Source organism: Rattus norvegicus, chromosome 5, assembly GCF_021556685.1.
Source record: "Rattus norvegicus strain SHRSP/BbbUtx chromosome 5, alternate assembly SHRSP_T2T, whole genome shotgun sequence".
Classification (NCBI taxonomy): Eukaryota; Metazoa; Chordata; class Mammalia; order Rodentia; family Muridae; genus Rattus; species Rattus norvegicus.
The window spans coordinates 84453613-84480087 of NC_141538.1; the positions used below are offsets into that span (position 1 = coordinate 84453613).

Consider the following 26475-nt stretch of genomic DNA (forward strand, 5'->3'; position numbering starts at 1 on the left):
TAGATTTTCCTATGCCTAACTCACATTTTGATTTTATTCTCTGGGCAATGGAGAACCATTGACTGATCTAGGACAGTCACAAAGAAGAACAAGAAAATGCAAAATGAAGCTGAGAATGCTTTGCCTTCAAAAGCCCTGCAATTTCCTCAGAGAGAGAGTTTTAGAACTCAATTATACAAAGCCTCCCTCTGTATGGATGAGAAAATAAAGCATTGGTGAGGTTAGGGCTCGGGTTCAGGTTAATTAGAAGAAACTGAATTAAAAGAATGACATCTGTCAATAGTGAATAAATACAGAACCAATATTCCTGATGGTACAGAGTTGAGGCAAAGTCCTTAGTTGCACCATCCATAATGAAAGGTCTGTGGATCATGAACAAATTCTTGCACAGGACTCTTACTTTCCACAACTATAAAATAGAAATAGTAAAAGCGATGGTAGCGGATGAGACAGCATAAGGATTTGCTTGGCTCTAAATAAATGGTGGGACTACATTGGTATTGTGTAGAAGAAAAGCTTGGTCTTAGGACCCATTACACTCCTTTGATCCTCAGTTTCCTCATCTGTAAAACAGGATTCAAGACACATAATCTGTAGGAATGTTGCTGTTAGGCTGAGATGCAATGATTACGACAGGTATCTATGACAAGCAGGTAGGTGGCAAATGCTAAATTAAAGTGTGCATTTAGACAGCAACAGAGGATACTGGAAATGAAGCAAGTACAGATGTGTTGGAGGTGCCTAGAGGAGGAAGAGGATTGGGATAAATGAAAGAAACCAAAGGCCAGAGTTCTAGTAGGTAACCACCTGTAGGCTGTAGAGAATCATAAATCAAAGATCAGGTCTTCTTGAAGCATTCCCAGGAGGCTAGGGAAGTCCTAAGACAAAGTGACCGTATTTTGCAAAGACCAAAAATGAAATCTCCCTCATTGGAGTCAGGACTGATGTCTGCTGGGATAGAGGGAAAGAGATGAAGGGAGACAGATAATTTGTCATGTATTACTAGAAAGAATTGGGGAAGGATAACCAGTGGGGGAGTCAGGACCAGAACCTAGCTGCCACTTCCCTGGGAATTGTTAAACCTTTGACATTCATTTTGTTTCCATCACTGCTACCCAATTAGTGGTTGATCCAGGCCCCTCTTCTTCCTCAGTGACTCTCAAGTTGAGCTTAAACGTCCTTGGTTTAGGTAATGACAAATTAATGAGATTCAAGGGCATGCACAACAAGGCTCTAAGAATTTCTCCAGAATTGAAGAGGACAGAGTGAAGTAAAAACTGCATTCCCTCTGCCCTGTCAGGTCCCAGCTGAGAAAGATAGGCCTGTTCTGATACAAGGAACAGTGACCTTTCTAAACTGCAATCAGACTGAGATATTGCAGGACTTCTGACAATCTATCCCAAACTCAGAGCAGGAAGAAAGAGGGGGAAAAGCAGGGGTGTTCTTTACACAGCCACAAGTAAGGGGGTAGAGTAGAGCAGAAGGGATGAAGACAACTATAATCGGGTGCCCACTACTCGTCAGAAACTAGCTATGCAGGATCATCTAACTCTGACCCACCACAATGTCAGAATCTATTTTATGCTCCCATTCTATAGGTGGACAAAATGAGCCAGTGGCAAGTCACTAGACATGTGTTACATCTGCAGCAAGGTACCAAGTGTTACAAAAGAAGTCATGCTAAAATTGCCACTATAACATCCTATTTATCAGCCTTATAACTAGAGTCTTTGAAATTTAACGTGAGTCCTTCGATATAGTCATGGGTTGCCCTCCTCCCCCACTGTAGATGACCACAGTAGTATATTTTAGAAAAGTAGCTGCCTATATCCAAAATTAGAGTGGGTATTTTTGTGCTTTTGAGGGTATATGTGTGATATGTGTGCTTCATGTATGTGTGTGGTGCATGTATGTAGCTATGTGTGTATAGACATGTATGTTTCAGGGATACAAGTGTAGTATATGTATATGTCGCTGTATGTGAACACACATGCATGTGTTCCATGTGTATCTCTGTTAAGTACATGCAAGTATAGCTGCATGCAAACAAATGTATGTGTGTGTCTGTGTGTGTATGCTCAAGTTTGACATGGAGAATCTTCCTCAGTCACTCTTCACTGTATTCGTTGAGGTAGAGTCTCTCAGTTTGAATCCAGAGCTCACTAACATGGCTAGTATGGTTACTTAGCTCACTCTGCAGACCCCTTGTCTTTGGCATAGAAGTATGCCAACATGCCTACCCATTTACACAGGTGCTGGGATCTAAACTCCAAATGTGTCTTCATGCTTTCCTCTTGTGCTGAGTTATTTCCACAAGTCTGTTTTGTATGTTTCTAGTGAAAGGAAGGGGCCGTGATTTACAGAGAAATGCCATCCAATATACCTCTTATGAGCAGTTCATTAGGTAGTCTAATGTGACACAGTGTCCAATGCACTGTACTCAGAGAGGAAAACCACACACTCGCTGAAGTTCCACTCAATGACAGGTTGAAATTTCACCTTCAGGATGTCTTCCAGATCGTCTCTACTTTCTCTGTTAGGCTTTCCCTGCTTGCTGCTGACCCATTTAATTTCTCTGATGGGAACCAAAATATATCCTCTCTTAGTTGTGCACACATGTTGGGTTGTAATACATCACGTGGAATAGAAAGCTGATTGGATACAGCAAGACTATACTTTGAATTTGGGCTCTGACTCAGTAATTATGAGACCTTGAACTGTTTACATATCAGGAGGCCTTCTCTATTGTGTAGTTGCCAGTCTACTATTCAAAATATAAGTGCTATTCATATGTCCAGGTCTATAATATTTGCTCAGTTAACATCTGCCAGCTGCAAGAAGAATTGATTATTAACTGCAAATTGACACAAATAGAGGATACTTTCTGTCTTAAATTTTCAAAACATGGCAGTTTTCTAGCAAGGGGCAGTAAAGGCAATGGAATAGCACAATTACATAATTTGGACCTAAGGAAGGAGTTAGACAATTAGATAGGTGGTTTTGGCAAATTCATCTTTAACAACAAAAACATCCAATTGGTATATAATGGAGAATTGGGATACATTCTAATAACTGCATAACCACAGAGATTTGCCTAACAATACATTTAGGTATATGTCCATAGAAAGATACTCATCTAGTGTATTGTTAAGATATGAATAGGCAGATGATAGCATGTATATTTGGTAAACACAGCAGAGATCGCTTATGATGTGGTTGTAAATATAGATATGGTGAAACCGTGTGTATTTCCCTTTTCCATAAATATCCATGTCTATTTTCACATCTGTTTATGGAAAGCTATATGAAGTCAATAATTTTATATCTGGGGTAGAGCTGAAATGACACCATTCATATCTACAAAATTTCTACTTTATACTATATGATTTGTGTGCTGTTAAATAAATAATACTGATTTTGGAATAAAATTACAGTATCTCCACTTGGAGAATGTGCATGCAGTAATATATATTTAGCTTGTGTGGTAAACTGAAGCAATGAAGTCATGCTTTCAAAGCTTCTTAATAGTTCATGAGGATTACTTTCAAAGTAAACCTCCATCAAAATTGAGCATCAGTCTCTTGCCCCAACAGGAAGCCAGCATTGGGATGGATGGCTGCTGATGCTGATGGATCCTCAACATGTGAGTAATTAGAGAAAATAAATACATTGGTTAGTTCTCCTCCTTGATTCCTCATAAGAAATTTTAGGATATATTCTCCTACTTTCTATTTTCTTCAACATGGAGTCTCTCTATGTGTAAAAGTCATTTTTTTTTTGTTGCTCTGATAAAATCACCAACACCGAAAGCAACTTAGGTAACAGTGTTTTCAGATTACAATTCCAGATACTCAGTGTGTACACTGAAGCTAAGGGATTACATCTCAGTCACACACGGGAAGCAGAGAGAAAGTAAACAGGAAATAGGAGAGAGGCTGTTAACCTTCAAAGCCTGATATTCCCAGTGACATACTCCTTCTAGCAGGGTAGTACCTCTCCATATCTCCAGCTATGGATCAAGTGTTCAAATATTTAAGTTATCACAGGCACTCCCCATTTAAACCACAATCCTTTGTGTTTTGATGCCCATGTTGGACTCTGAATTGAAATCTGCCTACCTCAGCCTAGTGGGGGCCAACATTACAAGAGTACACTGCTATGTATGCCTGGCCAATGAGACTTGATAAAAAGTTTCTTGACTAGAGGCAAAAATGACTGACCAGAAACTATTTCAGTTGAAGTTGATAGGGCCATAAAGATTATACCCATTTGCTAATATATCAGAGAGGAAATTTGGAACATTTATTATATTAGAAGTCACACTAAATTATAACAGCTTTCATCAGCATTTCTGTCTTCTAAGGTACTGTGGAAAAAGAGGTATAATTAATCAGTTTAACAGTCTTTCCCTGAAGAATACACTTAATATCTATTCACTCTACACAATTCATTTTATCTCAGAAATATCAAAATAAGCAGGAAATATTGAAGCATATCTGATGTTATAAGAACACATCCCAGAAACCTGTTTATTGCTTTTACCAATGTTAGATATCCCAATGTTGCTAATCTAAGACAAATGTTGGAAGGAGCCGATATGATCTTGGAAGACACTAGAGTATAGTTTTATGTTTGCTTACCTCTTGCTAAGGGTACAACAATGGTTGTATCAACACTTCTCAGATGAGAAACTAAATTGTCTTTTAAGGTTAAGAAAGATCTCAGGTTGATCCAAGCCTGTGATAACTCTGTGATCTGTTAGAAATGTCTGCTATGGAAATTAGTATGAAATAAATTGATTATAGCTCAGATAACCCAATTTTTCTGAAACCAAACCTCCCCACATGTTTTCTCTCCTCTCACTACCCTTTCAACTTGACCAAACATAAGTGAAAGTATAGAGGAGCTCACGAGTGGTCAAGGATGCTCTGAGTGGAGAAAATCCTGGTCCCTGGCCACCTATGAGCTCAGCTTTTCAAGTCTCCTAATAGGAACCTTATGGTGGGACAGCTGGGTGTCAGCAGGTCTTCTTTGAGCAGCTGTTTGCAGTAACCTATAGTTGTCATGAGAACCAGACTCTGGGGAAAACCAGCCTGATAGATTTATTAGGCAGAGGTAAGAGATGCCCCTTTGTCACTAAATTTTATGGGTGTATGCAAACCCAGACCAGGGAAGGAGTTGAAAACATTTGGGTTGGAGATTATATGGGCCAAGAGAATTCTAACAGAGTTCATCTTGTGTCAACTCTTCAGAAAAGTTCTTTTCTCCCCGGGCATCATAGGTCCCCAGAAACAGGATGTTGAGCTAGAGGTGAAATGACATCCATGTTGTCTTCATTTTCTAGTTGCTGTGACCTTCAGGGCTTTCTGGTTCCTTGGCTTGCCAGCTGGAAGAGACCTTAGAGTTAAGCCCTTTTGCATTACAAATGAGGACCAGAATGGAGGTAGAACTGATTCCAGGTCTTACAGTAAATAGGTGGCAAAGCCAGGACATGAACTCTGGGCTCCCAGCCTAAGCAAGAGTCTTGCCCCATCTCCTTGTCATGTTGGTTCTGTACATTTGCAAACCCTTGAGAGGCAGAGCAAATTTATTTAAATTGCTCTTTTAAAAGCCTTTACATAACTTCCGGGGTAAAGAATAAACTTCTGAGTAGGACTTCACAAAAGCCATCAAAATCTGACCCTAGTTAAACTCTCCAGCCTTGCCTTTCATTTTTCCTTCTTGTCTCTCACCTTGAACTCTCTGCTTCAGTGATATTTATAGTTCCTGACTACACTATATTTTCTTACCTCGCCACCACTTTCCTCTTCACACTGGCTTCCTTCTGATGGACGTATCCATCCCCCTGCAGCTGGCAGGCTAGTCATGCTTTGGCTGTAAGCACTAGCCTCTCTTTCTTTTGCCAGGGATTCTTCCTTGGGTTTGGATCTGCATTGTCTTCTCTATCTACCCACAACTATAATCTTGTCACTACTAGTTGCTTCTGGACCAACAATACCAGCATTATCTGATAGTGTGTTCAAAATGCAAAAATCTGAGCTTCTTCCCAACCCCCTGAGAGGAGATTTTAACATGATGTACGTTAACATTTGAGATACTCTGCTATACACAGTCTTTCATTCTCCTCCTTCACAGCTTGTGGCATGCTCCACTATAATTGCCTGCTGACAGTATTTTCTTCTCTAGATGATAAGTTATGAATACAGCCTGAACAGTGTTGTTGACTCATTTCCAGCCCTCAGCCCAGGGCCTGGTAAGTTATGACATAAAATGTACCTATAAATCAGTTAATGGATCAAAGTCTCCTCAAGTCCTTTAATATCTAGACTGCCACTTCATTCTTTGAATTCTGGATGCTGTTATTTCCAAATGGAATCTATACAACCTTGAGAACATGGAGAGAATTAAGAGACTTGTGAGACGTAATAGGTGGGGAGCTACACAGACGACGGGGGTGGGGGCTATACCGAATGAATCCGTGATCATCTGTGCATATACTCACAGATTCATACCACTGCCCAATTCCACACCTGGTGATTATTCAGCATCTGCTTGCAGAAGTGAAGAAGTCACAAAAGATCAATACCTATGTATAACATGTATTGTAGTAGGGAGGACAGCAAACACAGAAGCCAGTAAGACACAACTAGTGAGTTAAACATAGAGAATTAAAACATGAGGTTGACATAGAGTAAAGTGGTGGTCATTTTACAAACTGTCTGTGGGAGTGCCATTCTGTTGAGAGCTGGGGTTCTTTGTAACATATATCTAATTCCTCTGAGGTGAGTGTGTGTGTGCGTGTGTGTGTGTGTGTGTGTGTGTGAGAGAGAGAGAGAGAGAGAGAGAGAGAGAGAGAGAGAGAGAGACAGACAGACAGACAGACAGACGGACAGATGGACAGAAGGACAGAATGACAGACATGCTACAGAGTTAGTTTATCTTGATCATCTTATACACAAGCTAGCTAAAGGACCTGGATAAGGCATAGCCTAGTAGTTGTACAATAAGTTTACTAGCAGAGTCAAGATGCAGCCCCTCCACACTACCTTTACTTTATTCCTCATGAAATGTCAGTGCGGGCCACTAGAGCAATCTCAAATCCCCTCTCAGAGATCTAAAGAAACAAGAGAAGGAGGAAGCTGGGAGACATGTGTCAGCATTAGCAGACAGTGACTAGGAACATGGTATCTGAAAGTTTATTGATTATTATTGTCTATTACCAAATAAGTAGTCTTGCCTCTATGGGCAGCCAGAAGGCCTTACTAGAAAATTTATGTCTTGGAGGATCATAAAGGATGCCAGCAGGTTGTAAAAACAGAAGTGGAGCTCTTGGGTAGGGTTGTTTCTACCCAAATTCTCTGCATCCTGTGGCAAGCCCAATAAAGCTGAATGTCTTTCTAAGCCCAGGGTAAGATGGCATTGAGGTGACTCATGTGGTTTTCACCAGAGGCTCTGGACTGCTGCAGACAAATCTTCTTTTAGCTTTTATCTAAAGAAATTTCCTTTCATGTCAAAGGAAGAAAGTTACAGTCCAGCACCTGAGAGAACTGATAAGACTGGTGGTGGGGAGAGATCTCTGTTTTATTCTTTGAACAACTATTCATCAGATCTCATAGCATTCCAGAAGGGCCTCAAACTCATCTCAGCACGGGAGATCCAGAAAGTTTTAGTCACCATCTGTAACTCTGTGACTCTAGGAAGTTCACTTAAACCACATGGATCTCCACTTCTTTATCACTCAGACATGGGAACAATTATCCTGTGGGGACATTTTGAAGCATGTACTGCTGCGTGCTAAATATTTTAGAAAGTCACACCTTTCTCTCCAGTGCTACCTGATACTACTCTGTCTGAGAATACTATACTGTCACCCTGGGGCTGCAATCAAAGCAGCAAACAGAAGGCCTCACTGCCTCCTTTTGGCCTCCCCTCCTGTGCTCTTAGCTTCCAACTTCAGTGGAGGAATCCTTCTCCCTTTGAGTTCTGATAATACTGTTCTCACACCCCTGTGAAAAACACCAGAAAAGCTGCTGTTAACCTGAGGAGATAATCCAAACTCCTTGACCCTACTTCAAGGGCATTCAAGATCTGGCCCCTGCTGCTACCTCCCTGTCCTGCTGTTAAGCCTTTTGCCCCCAAAACTCAGAAATTCTTTAGTGCCTCCCAAAAGAGTGCTCACCCAAAGCTTAGAAAGAATTCCTGTGGGGCAGGAGAAAAGGATTTAGGTTGGTACTCAAGATGATCCCAGATCCCCTGTTACAAAGCAGTGAGGCACATTTGGAAAAGTGGTCAGTCAATTCTCTTCCCTCGCTCAAATTGCTTAAAACAAACAAACAATAAAATAAACAATCAAAACAAACCTTGGTTGACTGCTGTGTATTTTTTAAATTAAAAAATTTTATATGATATATTTTGATCAAAATCTTTCTCCTTCCCAACTCTTCCTAGATTCTCTCTATCTCCCTACCACTATACTTACTGTTCTATCCTTGCCACTTCTTTTGAGGATATTTTCACAAGGCAACTTCATGCTCTTCTAGAATTGAATAATGAGCTTTTTTGTTCCATGTTTGTTGTTAGTCTTGGATTATGTTTTAGTGATTAAGGTTCCTTTTCTGCTAAGGGCAAACAGCACTGTTTTTTTCTTCTTCTATACAAGAAGATACAGTGTTATTCTATTCTAATACATTTCCAGTAAGCAGCAGTGTCTTCTTACTTCCCATCCTTAATCCAGACAGGACTGTGTTCATCAACACCCACCTTTCTTTCTTTGATCCAGCCCATTGTCAATGTAGGTAGAGGATGACCAGTAAAATTAATGAGAGACAAAAAGAATTTGGCTCCCCACCCATACACCTAAACCTTATACCTCGGTCCCAGCTCATCCTCACTCCTCCAGACGAAATCACCAAACTTTTCATAGTGAGAGTTGTAGTGGTGCTGGACTCGGAAGAGCATGGAGGCAGAGACTTCCATCAGTGTGTTGTAAGCAGTCTGCTGTTCCTTGCCACTGGTGTAACCATTGTATAGATTGTAAATCTTGTCAGCTATCTCTGTGGGGTGAGAAGCACAGAAGGCATCACTGACAGCAGAGGAAAATCTGGTGATGGACACATGAGTGGTCTTCTGAGATAGGAAATTCTCCATTCCATCTGAAATATGTCATTGACGAGTTGAGTTCAGTTTTCCTATATGTAACTGAAGATAGGGATGTCTACTTGGGGGGGAGGTACACTGGGAGAACTAAATTAGGAAATAAATGAGAGCCGTGCAGAGCCAGGCAGAAAGTTGGCACTCAATGTCTAAGCTTAATTAAAAGGTACTACCTGTGTGCTGAGAACTGAACAGAAATGCCAAAGAAATACTGAGACTTAAATGAACTCTTGCCTTCTCTCAATATCTTCCTTCTGTCTCACCTCTAAAATGTTTCCAAAGTCTTCCTGCAGTCAGGTCTGATGGATCTATTTTCAAAACCTTGTAAAGGAAATCTAGATGCTTCATCTTGTCATTCAGGGTTATTTCTACTCTTCCAAACTCTGTTAACCATTTTTGATTTAAATAAATCACAAAGAGATGGTACGTCCCTTCAGCTCTGAAGGCTCCAACCAAACTTTCTATTTGTGCCCTTTTCATTATTCATGTCAGATAACTCCAGAAGAGTCTGAGGCACTTGGAATCAGAATGAGAAAAGCACCTAATTTCTACTCTTCCTTCCTCTAATTTTTTAGCAGTGTATCCATTGTTTTAAAACCGTACTGAAATTACCACATCTTAAGGATTAAGAGCTCCTTGGTTCCTCTTATCTATTAGCACATTAAACATTATTATCAAGCTCTTTATTAAATCAATAAAAATCTTTGTCTCTCTATCAATAATGAGAACTTCCAAAGGGGAAAGCCTTACTTCTGATACATTGATTAGACCACAGATTTGGGGAAATGTCTGGACAATGTAAGGCTGTCCACTATGACCTCTGAGCTACCACCACAGTTGGCCAGTCTAGTTATATAAACTATACCTACATGCTAAGTGTATGGCTAGTTTGATTGATTGCTGTATTATGTGTGGATGTTCTTATCTAATATTTTGAACTTCTTGAATCAGGAGGGGCTAAAAATGAAACAAAATAAAAGTTTAATATTGTATGTTAAATCTGATTGACAGACACTAGTTGTTCAGGGTTAAAGGTTCAAAAGCTACCTCCTACTCCTTAGAATGGGGCAATGTACTATCGGTTAATGTCATCATATGTGCAAGAAGACTAAAGAGTCTTCAAGGTGTCACTGACTTCTCAGCTCTAGCACAGACTTAAGTAGAAGAAAGTGGGGCAGTACCTAAGGCTAGAATGTAGGCTCTGATCTGAACATTCTTTGTCAATTGCTGAGCAATTCTAACCGCCAGCAAAGATATTGGTAGTTCATCTCAATTTGTTCTTCCACTATTATGATTAATTTAATTCTATGTTCTTCTTGCTCTTTTAATTCTTACACACACACACACACACACACACACACACACACACTCACACTGGCACTGGCACACCCTCTGTGTGGTAGTTAGTGACAGTACTTAGAGAGGGAAAACACAGGACTTCCCTGGCAAATGCAGAAATGAATCACCTACCTTCTGCTTTGTTGTCATCTACCAGTGGACAAGCTGTTCTTAGAGTCACTGTGCTGAGCTCTGAGTGCCTCCCTCGAGTATCCACGGCATACAGAGTGAACCTGCAGTGCAGCAAGACAACATCAGAATGAGACTTTCCAGAAGGACCTGAGAGATGAAAGGAAAGTCACAAAGCCATGGCCACAAGGAATGCTCCCAAGAATCCAGAAATCCCCAAGCGGCATGCAAAAAAAAATTTTTAAAATAATAATTACAAAATTTTAATGCATTTATCAAGCTTTGGCTTTGAGTGTCTGCTGGGCACTTGGCAGCTAGACTCATAATTTGCAATTAAATAAACCCCAAAGACCAAGATAGACCATGACCCATCTTTCACAATGAGGGTACTGAACCTTAAAGTGGGTATCTTTCGGATTCAATGTTCTTTAAGGCAGAATACAGGTATGGATACAAGAAACAGTATGAGTCTAAGGGGTGAGAAGTAGGTCTCAAAGATAAATTGCTGGACAAATATTCATTCGTGCATTCATTTGTTCATTAATTTTAAAATTACTTAGCACAAACTGTGTCCTGGGACTTGTTTTGGATGCTACCTTTTTGAATGAAAGAGTGCAGCGTAACATTAATCAAAAGCTAAAACAACAAAATGCACAACAGAACAGTTGAAGGATGGCCAAAGTGATGGAAAATACAGCAAGATCCCACAGGAGCAGTCAGATGTGGGAGTGGGAGCTGCATGAGATTTTAGGAAGGGCTAGAAAGATGCCTTTCTAAGCAAGCAAAGTTTTAGCTAAGACCTGAACGATAAGGACAAAGCAACACAAGGGGGAACATCAGAGGGAGAATTAAAAGCTCAGCAATTGTAAAAGAACTACGACGAATACTGTAAATGCAAAGGCCTGAGAAGAAAAAGACCAGATGGGGGAAGAGGCAAGTGGTATGGCCAAGACAAAGCTAACAGAGGGAAGGACACTGGATGCTATGATAAGGAATTTGTAAGTTATTCTAGCTACAAGGCTGGCCTGGCCCCACCTTCTCATCACATCATGTGAAGGTCTATGCTACCTGTGTGGGACATAACTGTTCACATCAGACCTGGCAGATGCAGAGAACAGAGTTCCTTTGAGCACAGCATATGTGCAGAGCAAGGAGGGCCTATGGCCTTCCTATCTTCAGGTTTCTGGGCATTAGCACTGTAGCTAACACTAAGTCTAAGGAAGGAGAAGAAACTACCTTCCAGAGAAGGCCAGGGACAGGAACAACAGAAGGGCTGTATATGGGAGTGACTCTACTTGGTCAGGCCACTGTTCTCTATCAGGAGCATGGGCAGATTGTGAAGGGGATAGATGGTTTCCTAGGTTAAGTTTGTAAAAAGCGGCTGAATCCTCTTTCCCCTATTTTTTTTCCTTTCTTTCTTACTCAGCACCCGAGTAGAGATCATGTTAATTAAAATCACTTAGTGTCAAGGCTATGAAAGTGCAGAACTGCCAGGTCTGATTGAGTGACTATGCATAGTAGCTATTACACATTTCTTGAACAAATGTATTAATATACACTAAAACTTTAATATACTTCACACATTGAGCTAAATGGTTTATTTCACCAAGCAATTCTAAAGGAGATATAAAATTACCCTTTTTATTTTATATATGAGATTCAGAAAGGAAGGACACCTTGCCTAGAATCACATAGTGATTACTGGGACAGACTACTTAAAGCTAAAATTGTTTGACCCTAATGAATGAAAATGTTTGGCCCTTGAATGAAATTGCTGCCACTACTGTTGTTAGGACCAAGATCTGCAGATATCAACTTGATGCAGATATAATTCCAACTAGCTACACTTATGGAACCTCAGCTAGGCTCAACTGGTGCTGCCCCATGCATTTTTCTAATCTTATGAAACAATCCTAAAATAATCATCCCTATTTCCCTGTTTCAGGATAGGAAATCTAAGGTAAAATAATAAGCAACATAGGATTGGAGAGTAAAAGAGACAAGGCTGTGGTCTGTTGACATCTAGACCTTCTTGCTCTGACTTACTCAATCCGGTTCCAGCTCCATCATTCACTGGCTGAACCAGTCTCAGCTTGGTAAACTACCTAGGCTTCTGAACTTTGACACTCTATAACTTCTAGTCTCAAAGGTTGTTCATGAACAAGAGTAAGTGAATAGGAAATTCTAAGTACAAAGCAAGATGGCAATGATAAAAAAGGAGCCTGATTTTAGAGGTGAGCAGACTTATGTTTTTATTCCAGTTCTGTCCCTTTGTGCTGTGACTTTGGGTCAGTCACTTTATGCCTAGGAGCTTGCTTTATCCCTCTGTACCAAGTACAGTGACAGGCAGACTCACTTGCCTCTCAGCTCCAGTGTTGATGGATATGAAAGTTCTTTGGAAAGTTATGTAGATGGGAAAGGATAAGATAAAGAAGAAACTCAGCACCCAGATAAGTATGCTGACTTACAAACATAAACATAGTACTCTGGAGGATGAGGCAAGACGATTTTGTGTTCAAAGTTAGCCTGGTCTAGATTGTAACACTGAGGTCATCTTTGATTGCATAGCCAAGACCCTCTCTCAAAACAAAATCAAACATGCAATAACAAAAGCCTTCACAAAATGGAGAAAGAGAAAAGAAAAAAAGAAGCTCCAGAATGTGCGACTAGGCAATTTTCAAAGTCAACAGGAAAACCTACATTTGAAGATAGCAGGTATGTCCTTCCCATCTGCACATCAGCTCACCTAGAAGCTGCTGAAGGTCTGACTCCAATTGCCACCTGGCAGTCCAGCCAAAGCACATTTCAGCATGGTCGTTTGCATCATTTAACACAGCACTAGTCACTCAATATTTGTGCAAATCAGTGAACTTGAAGCAACTGCGTCTCATTCCTCACTTACAGTTTCTCCATCAGCAGATTGGAGACAATTTTACAGCATATGGTTATCTCCAGGGTTACAAGGAATAAGGCATGAGGAATGGCTTGTAGTTAGAGTTTTATAAAGACCACAGAAACAATACTGACTTGTACAAGAACACATCATTTTTTTTGAAAAGCATTTTATTTGAACAGGAAGAGGACATATGTTGTGACTGAAGAGCAAATTGACATTTTGTAAAGAGTGAGTTAATATACTTGTTAGCCTCAAGATGGAAAGATTTAGAAGATGTTTAAGGCCCCTTTCTCATTGACTGTTTTATGTTTTGGTGACGCTTTGGTTTTCTCTTCTTCAAGCAGCATCAATAATACCATGCTAGGGGAAAAGTACTCTTAGGCCTGTCTTGCCTTTTTGTAGGGGTGGCAGTTAAACCCAGGTCTTGTATATGACAGACAAGTGCGAGATCACTGTGCTATATCCCTCACACCTCAAATACCATCCTAAAGACTGAAAGGTGGGTAGAAGGCTTGCCTTTCCCATTTAAATGCAGAGAATTCTTTAGGAAGTTGTTTACCATCTCTGACTCTCAGTCTCTTCCTTTGTAAGCTATAGTGACACAAGCTGAGGATCAGGATTGAATGAGATATCCTGACATGGTTCAGTCTTTGGACCTTAAATTGTAGTTTGGGCTAACCATGCTAGCACAAGTACCAAATAGACATGACATTAGGCCACCCTGCTTGATGTGCCTGTCAGAATGATGGGGCAGGGTATGGAAGAGAAGGAAGGTAGGTATCAATCTCACTGGCCTGGGTCAAAAGTCATAAGGCCATGCGATTTCTGACTGTCTCGGCTGTAATTGGAAAACTACTCCACACCCACATCTGAAATCAGTTAGAAAATCAAGCCAGAACTTGAACATTTTTTTGAAAGAGCAAGAAAGTGATGGTATGTGACATAGAGGGGAAGGATACCCAAGCATGCAGTCAAACTTTTATGCTTCTCGGGGATTAGGAGGAAGTCATATACACTCTGATTCTCTGTGCTCCCTGAGGAACAGACTGAAGCCCGATGATAGAATGGATTGAAACCCTGGAACTCCATCCTGTAGCTTTGAATCTTCATTTCATAAATGGCAAGAGGAAGGCTGAGAGGGGAAATGAATTGCACAAGGACCCACAGTCTCTAAATTCAAGATAAACACCCAAGCCTCCCAGGGTCCTCCTCCAGGGTCCAGCAGTATCTTATCCAAGTGACTGACTATGTCTATGTATACTTTGGAGAAGTTTTGATGGTTAAAGAAGTTGATCCAAGAGCAAAGTTGGGCTTCGTAGGAATCTGAAGCTCTAGGCTTAAACTATTTCTCCTCCAAATGCTGACCTTGTTCCACAGAGAAAATTATCAATCAATGTGGTTGAAAGTTATGGTTTCAGTAAAGCACTTCCAGCTGCTTTAAGCACTGTGGTGTCTTAGGCACCATAAAGTCATGTGGTCCTCTACATTGAGGATCTAAAATTATTCTAAGAACTTTGTAGTGATGTGTTTGAGATGACTTCTCATACGCAAAGGATAGTTTCTTCAGTGTCAGGACAGTGCCATCCACTCAGCTAGCAATCGTCCCCACTTCAATCATTCTTAGCTAGAAACGTTAATATTAATTTATTTATTCAATGTCACTCAGTCTCTGAACCAAAAGAATGACTTTGGCAGTAGGTCCAGCCTTATTTGCTGATCTTAGCTGCCTACTGCTTTCCAGTCCCAATTGCTGCTTGTTCTAGAGGATGGATCCCAACTTTTATATTCATGTAGGTTGCATCTTCTGGCTAAGTCACCCTTCTCCCTTGTCTTTGAACTACCCTTAGGAAAGTCTGTTTCTTATCCCCTCAAAATGATGCAGGGTCTGTGTTCTTCTCTATGAGTTGTCTTCCAGACATAGCAGCTCTCTGTAAATACCTATACCTGGTACCTCAAGAGCCAGCAAATACTAGCCAGAATGAGTAATAAGCACCCCATGCCATTAAAGCCACAACCCTTCTCTGGAAATGAATTTTTCTATCTGTGAAACAAAGAATGATTAGATTGAGGGTTTCTAGGGGAGACTAGCAGAAGGAATTTGGCAATTTTGTTTTCATATTGAGTTCCCTATTTATTGGATATGTGAAGATTTACCACAACTTACTCACCTATAAAATGGAAATCACACCATTAAAATGTGCCATGGAGAGGAGCTGGTTTACAACCAAAAGTGGTAGAGAGCGTGGTAGCATGACATCCAGCATGTGCGAAGCAGTCCATGAACAATAACCCTTGGTCTTATGATCACTGCTATTATTTTGCTTCTTTCCAAGGCTCTGATTTCAACCCTACCTGGGATAAGTAGTCCTCCTGGAGATCAGAGGTTGGTGGGTGAGTGAAAAAGGAGCAGTTGCAGGTCCCATTCAAAACCCCCAGACCTCCTAGCAGCAGGGGTGAGAGAATGGAACTGAGAAGTTAATTGGCAGTGAGAGCTTCTCAGAATCTGACAGGGGGTAAGAGCAGGGAGGGAGCCCCAGAGGCCTATGTCAGGCTCAGGTCCCCTAGAGGACAGGAGAATGTGTTTGAAGTCTCTAAACCAACGCCTGGTCTTCCCCAGTCACCACATGATTTAGGCATTCTGGGGAGGCAAAAGTCTCTTTGCTGATTTGAAGGGAAACAGATGTTTCCAGGCCAGAGGCCCTGGTCTTATAAAATGTTCCTTCCCCAGACAAGGCTTTGGCAAACAACTTCCCATTAGCTCACACACACCCCTTCACCTCTCCACCCCCAGTTCTCTACCTCCCCACCCCCATTGCTATGGTTTTGCTCCCTGCATTTCCAGCACAATACAGTAGTGCGGAAAACACCAGCAGTCCAACACATAGTTCTGGATTGAGCATCTGGATTTGGCACTCCTTACTACCCTTCTTAGAGTCTCAGTTTCCACTCTCTGTAGTAGAAAATGGAGACAATCTAGCTTTTGGAGGTGTGTTAGATCTGATATTCTAGAGACAGAAGACTTTCTTCTCAGAATTGGTATTATCTCTTTTAAATTGCCTTTTGTGGGGGTTCCATGCAAAGAGACTATTCTAGTTTTCATTCCAGGCTGCACCAGCTCCTAAAAAAGTGACATGTTTACCAGTACACATTGGTATTCAGTACTCTTGCTTTCTGCAACTTTAACATGGGAGCCAATGTTCAAATGGGAGTCCTGAAAAGGAAACTAGAATTCAATACCCTGGACTGTATTTTAGAATACTTGTAAAAGGAACAATGTACTATGCTTTTTGTTCCTTTTGCCACTCTTAGTATGCCCGTGTATTACTAAGTATGGAGCAATGTTTACAATTGGATGCTATAAGGAAAGATCATTCCATGATGCCAGTGAGATGACCTGTGCAGGGGTTGAATGGGCTCTGGAACCTGATTACCTGGAGTAAATCGTGGTTCTACAAACTACCATACTTCTCTGTTCTTTCAAATATGAATGATTATATTTGCACCAGAGGGACACTATATTTGAAGTAGTGTCTGGCATATGGTATATACTAAGAACACATTGAATGTATGTTTAAATTTTTAATGTTTCAAGGGTAGAATACATTCTATTGGGAAACTGATGCTTCGTCTTAGATTTAGAGTTGGCTCAGGAGTGCTGTGATTAGGAATATACAGTGGTGGAGATGCTGTGCTATGCCTGTGCCTAGTTGTACAAATCAATGCGCCTTCTTTCTGCTTACTAAATCACCTTACTTGGAATCCTCAGCCTCCAATATGAAGTCTGAATGCTGGGCTACATCTAGAGTATGAGGAAGGTGAGCCATGAGAAGAGGTTGCCTATGGAAGCCTTAGAAGGCTTGGGGTCCAGATCTTTCCAAGCTGAGACCTAAGTCACGACAAGCTAAATTTCTTGTACCACACAACAGGGAGAAAAGAGAACCTAACTTGTGTCCAAATTGAAGTTCAGTTAAAGAATTCATGTGTGGAACAAAATAGCCTCATGAAACTGCTGAGTTTAGGAATCATTTGCTAAATCAATAGGAGCTATGACAGCCTGCAAGCATGGAGAGTCGGAGTTAAAGACAAACTTGGCTTGCTGTTTGCTTTTTTAAATAATAATTAAGTGGAAAACGGTTTCTTTTAAAAAAATGTGTTTACTATGGCTGCTTCCATACTAGAGGGACAAACAGAAGATACTGATGGCAACCATAGCTTCTACAGTCTGTGATTCTAGGGGAACATTTATAGAACTTGATGGATAACTCCAGCAGTATTTAAGGAAATAGTTTTACCTATGTTTCTTCATTTGATCCCAGAGTTACAAATCACTTCCATGGTGCACATAGACACAGAATGTTCAGGCAACTGGTCTGAGGCCATAGCTCTTCTGACTTCTAGTCTAACACCTCAATAGCTGGCTGAAGACTTGAACTTCAATTTCAGAACTAATTCTGAATGAACAGCATAGCTTGGGGCAAGCCCTATCCTGTTCTGTCCTCTGTTTTCCCAGCTTTGTACATGAAGACCATTGGGTAAATGGTCTGGAGTGGGTGTCAGAATTCAGATGTCCCAAGTTTCACTGATCTGGGTAAAGGGTCTTTGTTTTCCTTTAGTATAGGAAACCAAAGTGAAAGGACGGAATGTGTAAGAAAAGGCTGCTATGCATGTAGCCTCTTTCCCTTAGCACCAAAACTCAACCTTCCTATTTTCCAAGTCAGGCTAACAGCCCACACATACCAATATAAATTTTGCCTCTAGTGTCTGCCACAAAAACATGATCCAAGTAGCTTAGCAGTACCTGTGTTTCAAGCTTCAAAACAACTCAATCTGAATAATGGTTGTGAACCCTGAGCTGGGACAAATGTGAGGTAGTATATAATTAAATTCTACAACATTCCAAAGGGTCTTCTTTTTAGTGTGTGTGTGTGTGTGTGTGTGTGTGTGTGTGTGTGTGTGTCTGTGTGTGTCTGTGTGTGTCTGTGTGTGTACGTGCGTGTGTGTGTCTGTGTGTGTCTGTGTGTGTACGTGCGTGTGTGTGTCTGTGTGTGTACGTGTGTGTGTGTCTGTCTGCGTGTCTGTGTGTGTGTGTCTGTGTGTGTACGTGTGTGTGTGTGTGTGTGTGTGTGTGTGTGTGAGATAGGGCATGTGCACATGAATGCCCAGAGAGGGCAGAAGTTATCAGATTCCCTGGAGAGCCAGTGGATTGAAGTTGCCAGGTGCTGGGAACCAAAGGAGTACTTCGGAGGAGCAGGATTTACTCTTAACCCCTAAGTTATCTTTTTTAGTCCTGTGCTTGAATTCTAAATGCCAACTACACACACACACACACACACACACACACACACACACACACACACACTTCCTTTAATCACTACAGCAGCATAAATTAACCATCAAAGATTCAGGAAAGTAGAGAATGCTAAGGAAAGACAAATTTGAAGACCAATATCATCACCCAATTCAGTAAAAGTAATCACTTCTAGAATTGGTAAGATGATCACTCTGTCATTTGCCCCACACCCTCCCACTCTGAGCTTACTGACAGGTGCACTAAAACACACTTTCCTAAAAATCTTGAAACTCTGATACAAATAAATATTGATATCTGAAATTAAGTAAACGAAAGTTGATTTCAAGCAAAACATGTCAGGTATGTCTTCAATACTTGACGGACAAGTGAGTGATTATCACAGTAATCTCATACTGTGTGAGCCTGGGCACCAGTGAAAGACCTTTTAAGTGTCAAGCATGCAGTTACATGGGAATAGTTACCCAACAGAAAGAGAGTGTGGCTTTCGTGGAGCTTGTACACCATTCCGGAAAGGATTGGATAGCCATGAAATGGCATGCAATGAAAAGAGCTCTTTAGAACAATGTGCTTTTGGCCTTGGGTTTGCTTGAGAGATAGTCCTTCCTTTGAGAGATATATACAAAAAGGGGACTTTGAACTAAATGGCGTCTCAGTTGCACATTTAGGGCTGTCAATCACTTACAGGATTGTATTTGCTTTCCTGGAAAATTGGTAGCAATCCCTGTCCTTTCTACCTCAGAGTTATTTATGTAGTAAAACACAACCATTCAATTAACCAGCTAACCAACCAACCAATTGACCATCCAAACAAGTGAAACAAAACAAGCCCCAGTGTCTGAATATGCAATCACTTTGCAAATGGTCGTTTTAGTTCATTCATTCACTCATCCACTCCTCAAATAACCTAAGCCTATCACAAACAGAAGAACAGATCTGCATTGACTTGCTTTAGCACTAGCTTAAATCTCTGCCTTTCTGCCTCTTGTTGCCTTGATTTTTTTCTTTTTTTTTCTCCAGGGTGTGAAATATAGAACATATAGTTAGACTATTATTCTTCATTGGAAACTATTCATGGTTTACTAGATTACTTAAAGGTATAGCACACACAATCTAACTTGTGGTCCCAAGACAAAGGATGAATAAGTACAGAAGTAAATAAATAAGTCCATGTTTTCCTCTCCAGCTTATATTTGTGGAACCTTTAAAACAAATTGTGAGCTCTTTTTTATGCCTTCTTTTTATACTGGACGGCATCTTGAAAATCCAGATTTGAATGGTGTTTAAACAGCTGCAGTTAGAAAAATGATTTTACAGACAGGAGTCATTCAGGAGTGGACAGGTACTGGGAATGGTTTTGGTGTTGTCTTATCATTAACCTCCTACTAGCTGTGTGGATTTCATCTGACTCCTTGATTTCTCTGTGCCTCAAATACTGTAGATAACCCCACAAAGATATTATGAAAGAAACACATAGCTATTGGAGATGGGAAAGTTTCTTAGAGTTTTCACACACACCTTGGTGCCTACCCTGCATAGATATTGAAGGTTACACAGCTATCTTTTGGTCTTGCAATTGCCAGAGGTATGTATAGGATTAAACCAATTTCAAGGAGTCATGCAAACCATGAAGATTTGAATTGAGTTCCTCAAAGATTCAGACACTGGTAGTACTTCAGTGGGGTCCAAAAGAGACCTACTTACTCAGAGGCCAATGCTATTCCCAAACAGACAGAATTGTTAGACAACTGGTTTTTGAGTCACTATTCAGAGCAGTTACAGCATACGGAAAGGATGAAATTCATGTTACCATATTTTCACAGAGAACAGATAGTTCCTACCTACTTTACACTGAGATCAAGGCCATCTCATCTATGAGCTGTTCATTCTCACAGCATGGAGAGGTGAGAATAGGGGAGTGACTAGGCCCCTGCACTTGGAGTCTCAGAGACTACATGTCATCACAACTAGTCTGTTTCCCGTTTATAGCATCTCTTAGAGCCTTACTTTCCCTATTCATAAAGTAGAGTCAGCAATATTTGTCTCACAGAACTGTGGTATGAATGAAAGAACCTGGAAAGCACAAGAACTGCGACTGGTGCCCTGAACCAGTTGGCTGTGTTTGCTCACTTTGCATGCTCAAATGAGAAAAAAAAGTGAAAACAATGCTTCTTTAAACGTTTAGGGACAAAGAAGTAGCAGAGACTGAGGAACTGGCCAACCAATGACTGGTCCAACTTTAGCCCTATCCCAGGAGCAAGCACCAATCCCTGACACTATTAATGATACTCTACTATGCATGCAGACAAGAGCCTAGCATAATTGTCCTCTCAGAGTCTCAGGGCTGACTGACCCAGAAGCTGACTGAAACAGATGCAGAAACCCACAGCCAAACATAGGATGGAACTTGGGAAGTTTTGTGGAAGAGTTGGGGGATGGATTGAAAGACCAGGAGGGGATAGCAGCTCCACAGGAAGACCAACAGTGACAACTAACCTGAATCCTTGGAGACTCCCAGAGACTGAATCACCAACCAAAGAGCATCCATGGGTTGGACCTAAGCCTGCTGCACATATGTATCAAATGTGCACATTGATTTTCATGTAAGTCCCTAAGCAACTGGAGCAAGATCTGTGCTTGACTTTGTTGCCTGGGAATGAATCCTGTTCTCCTAATTGGGTTGCCTCGTCCCTCAGTAGGAAAGGATTTGCCTAGTTCTGGAGTGACTTATGTGCCAGGGTGAGTTGGTACTTCTCAGAGGAGAAGGAAAGGGGTAAAGGGGGAAACTGTGTGAGGAGAAGACTGGGAGCAGAGGGGGGCTGCAATTAGGGTATAAAGGGAACAAATAATAAATGGGCAAATAAAGTAAGTCAAAGCACATCATCTCTATACATAGGCAATGGTCTTGGAGACTCCATCAGTGACAGGAGCAATGTGATCCACCAGATTCACAGAGAATTCAGCTTGGCCGCTGGATGGATAGGTGACTCACACTATGTCAGAGCATGACATACATGGCAGACAGTGGTTGAGTGAGGGAGAAACTGCATGTTGCCTGTTGGTAAATCCTGATTCAGCCTAAATCAGCATAGTGGTCCTGGGTAATAATAATATTTATTTATTTATTTATTGACTAATTGCTCATTTTCTCTTCCTGATAAGAATGGGCTATACAATGCCATTGAGAATTATACTAAATAATCACCACTCTTCCAAAAACTCTTTACATAAGTAACTGAGAGGGAGTTAATCTAGTATGGTTAAAATTACTTTCATAGCAAAAGAAAAAAGAAGAAAGAAAACTAGATGTATGTAGTGCAATACCCTTTACAAACAATAAAATGTGAAGCAAACTGGAAGACTGTCCTAAAGACTACAGCATGGGCTGGGGATGTAGTTCGGTGGTAGAGCTCTTTCCTAGCATATCTGATTGCAGTATGACCTCATGCACAGACCAGATGGAATATACTTGGGAATATAAAATTAAACCATATATTTAGAGTCAATTTTGTTTTGACCAAGAAGCTTAGATAATAAAGCAAAACATGCCCCCTCCCATTCTTCTCTCTTCTTCTCTTTCTTCTCTCTCCTTCTCTCTCTGTCCTCTTCATTTTCTTCATTTGTTAATTATATTTGTTTAGTATTATTTGTAAACCAAGAGTTCCTATAGTTACACAAGCTCAGCATGTGTGTACATGCTTGTGGAAACCTGAAGTTGTTGTCAGTGCTTTGTCCTTAATCATTCTCTACCTTATTTATATATTGAAATGAAGTCTATTAGTCAAACCCAGGGCTTTCTGATGCACTTCTCTTTTAAGTATCTCCTGTCAAAAATCAAACTAGAGTTTCTATATGACCAATTTTTCTATGCTCAAAAATATATTTCCCTATGGAGAAAACTTGCATGGGAATTTTATATAAGCATTATTCCTAATGACCAGAAAAAGTGTAAGATGGCCCAATTTGTCATCAATTGATGGGTAAACAAAAAAAGATACAGCCATATAATTGAATATTATTCAGCCATGAAAAAATATGGCTCTTACTCAAGCTACAGTTTCACTGAACTTTGATAAAATTAAGTTATGTAAAAAGGACTGGAGAACTGACTCAGCCATTAAAGGGTAGACTCACAACCAAAAATATAAATGATGTAAAAATTAGATGTACAAGATCAAAATTTGTATTATTCCATTCATATAAACTGTGTGCAATAGGGAAATGCCTAGTGCCAGATAGCAGGATAGGGACTGCCAGGAACTAATGGGGGGGGGGGTGAATGCCTGATTCTTTATAGGTGAAGAAAATGTTCTGGAATTTGTGGTGATGTTTGCTCAATTTTAAAATATTTGAAGACTATGGTCCACATGTATCAAGGACCACTACATAAAACCAGATACACTGAAACTAATAGAAGAGAAGTGGGGAAGAACCTTGAACATATAAGCACAGGGGGAAATTTCCTGAACAGAACACCCATGGCTTGTGCTCTAAGATCAAAAATCCACAAATAGGATTTCATAAAATTGAAAAGCTTCTGTAAGGCAAAGGGCACTCTCATTAGGACAAAACAGCAACCAACAGATTGGAAAAACATCTTTACCAATCCTAAATCCGATAGAGGGCTAATATCCAATATATACAAAGAACTCAAGAAGTTAGACTCCAGAAAATCAAATAACCCTATTTAAAAGGGAGGGGGTGTACAGAGCTAAACAAAGAATTCACAGCTGAGGAATACTGAATGGCTGGAAAGTACATAAAGAAATGTTAAACATCCTTAGTCGTTTGCAATGCAAATCAAAACAACCCTGAGATTCCACTTCACATCAGTCAGAATGACTAAGATAAAAACCTCAGGTGACAGTAGATGCTGGCGTGGATGTGGAAAATGAGGAACACTCCTCCATTGTTGTTGGGATTGCAAGCTGGTACAAGTACTCTGGAAATCAGTCTGGCGGTTCCTCAGAACATTGAAAATAGTTCTACCTGAGGACCCAGCTACACCACTCCTGGGCATATACCAAAAAGATGTTGCAACATATATCAAGGACACATGCTCCACTATGTTCATAGCAGCCTTATTTATAATAGCCAGGAGCTGGAAAGAACCCAGATGTCCTTCAACAGAGGAATGGATACAGAAAATTTGGTACATCTACACAATGGAATATTACTCAGCTATTAAAAACAATGACTTCATGAAATTCTTAGGCAAATGGATGGAAGTAGAAAACAGGTAACCCAATCACAAAAGAACACACATGGTATGCAGTCACTGATAAGTGGATATTAGCCCAAAAGCTCAGAATATACAAGATACATTTCACAAACCACATCAAGCTCAAGAATGAAGACCAAAGTGTGGGTGCTTTAGACCTTCTTAGAAGGTGGAAGATAATACTCACAGGAGGACATATGAAGACATAGTGTGGAGCAGAGACTGAAGGAAAGGCCATCCAGAGACTGCCCCACCTGGGGGATCCATCCCATATACAGTCACCAAACCCAGAAAATATTGCAGATGCCAAGAAGTGCTTGCTGACAGGAGCCTGATATAGCTGTCTCCTGAGAGGCTCTGCCAGAGCCTGACAAATACAGAGGCATATGCTTGCAGCCATCCATTGAACTGAGATCGGTGTCCCTAATGAAGGAGTTAGAGAAAGGACTGAAGGAGCTGAATGGGTTTGCAACCCCATAAGAAGAACAACATTATCAACAACCAGATCCACTAGAGCTCCCAGGGACTAATCTAACATCCTAAAAGTACACAGGGATGGACCTATGGCTGCAGCTGCATATGTAGCAGGGGATGGCCTTGTTGGGGATCAGTGGGAGGAGAGGCCCTTGGTCCTGTGAAGGCTTGATGCCCAGTGTAAGGAAATGTGGGGAGGTGAGAGGGAGTGGATGGGTGGGTGAGGGAGCACCCTCATAGAAGCAGGGGTAGGAGGAATTGGATAGCAGGTCTCTAGAGGGGAAACCAGAAAAGGAGATAACATTAAAATGTAATATTAAAAAATACAATAAAAATGTAAAAAAAAATCTTAAAAAATATTTGAAGCCTAAAACGTATCGTGTAATTCACAGAGGAAAATTCCATAGATGCAAATTATATCTAAAAGAAATCTTTGTGGGAAATGGAAGGATTGGTATGTGGCTCTGTGGTAAAGTATATGTAGCATGAGCATAGTCCAGAGTTTAATCACAGCAAAAATTCCAATAAACAGAAAGTGGAGCGAGAAACCTTTTGAGACAGCAGTGGCCTTGAAGGGTGTTTGGGAGCTGTTTCTTTTTATCATTCTTGCTCCAACCCTTATCTCATATCTCTTTATGTAACCAAAAAGCTTTAGTTAAGCAGACAACTAGAAACCTTCAATGAAATCCGAAGTGAACATCCATATCTGCAGTGTATTTGTAAATGTGGTAATATGATGACTGCAGTGGAACTCTTTGAATCCTTGGATTGGTAAAGAGAGAGCTGTGTTTCTCAACCTGTGGGTCAAAACTCATTTGGGAGTCCTGTGACCCTTTCACAGGGGTCACCTAAGGTCATCTGTATATCAGATATTTACATTATAATCCATAAGAGTAACAACATTACAGTTATGAAGTAGCAATAAAAATAACTTCATGGTTGGGGATCATGACACATGAGGGACTGTATTAAGGGGTCACAGCATTAGTGCAGTTGAAAAATATTGGCATAGAGCTTAGGCACATGAACATGAAAGTGGAGAACATTCTACATTTAATTTTTTCCCATTTTTTTCAGGTTTTGACTCTTGTGAGAGTTTAGTCTCTTTAAAGCCTGGTTCCCATGCCAAGGAAATGGATGAAGTTGCATGTGACCCAAGGGGTTATCTGGAGGATTGTGTGGATTGGATAAGATGGAGTTAGATTTCCTAGTCTTAATGTCCTATTCTGGGACTTCAGACTCTGCTAAACAGAGAGGAGTCAGTAATTTCCATCAACTGGAGACGCCCCTTAAGTCCCAACACGCTCTAGCAGCCTGCACTGGCTCCTTATTCTGCTTCAAATGTTCTTACCCCAGTTCCTCCCTCATCTCCCTCAAATATGTGTGGTTAATACTTTGTTTTCGGTGAGGTTTCCTTTTAAAATTTCAACTATGTTAAACTTCCGATATCATTGACTCAAATCTAATCTTTTCCTTAAAGTATTTGTGACATCACGATATGCTGAATGTTCACCTGTTTATTATGTTAAAAAGTCCACCCCCCACTGCTGGGATATTAAGTTCATAAGAATTAGAAAAGTCTGTTTCAGCCACTAATGTGTATACCAAAACTTTTGTCAGATTACAAGGTAAACCCTTAGTAGATATTTGTTAAACACAAGCGTATGCTCTAACGAATGGCCCTATACCTCTCTGCTACCACCAACACTAATGGACTTTGGGTTATAAAGGAGAATAGGAGGAAGAGGAAGAGAATAAGGAAGAAGAAGAAAACAAAAAAAAGAAAAAAAAGCAGAATGGGGGATGTGGGTCCAAGAGAAGTGGAGTGGAAGGGGACAGTAGGAGTGGGTGTGATCTACTTAGATAAATTTTATTCATATGTGAAATTTTCAAAGAATAAAAAAAATAGGTAGAGCACATATCTGTATTTTACATGGGTTTACATGTTTTTACATG

The 26475-nt window shown here is 40.5% G+C and overlaps 1 protein-coding gene across 4 annotated transcripts in view; it reads right to left on the reverse strand.

Annotated features, from left to right (window-relative positions):
• The window catches only part of Astn2 (astrotactin 2), a 975380-nt gene that overhangs the window by 5304 nt on the left and 943601 nt on the right, over positions 1 to 26475 (reverse strand). For all 4 annotated transcript variants that reach the window (XM_087659925.1, XM_087659924.1, XM_087659923.1 and 1 more), the window contains 2 exon segments: positions 10624 to 10724; positions 8870 to 9053 (listed from right to left, as the gene is read on the reverse strand). In XM_087659925.1, the coding sequence (XP_087516051.1) occupies positions 8870 to 9053; positions 10624 to 10724 (285 nt within the window).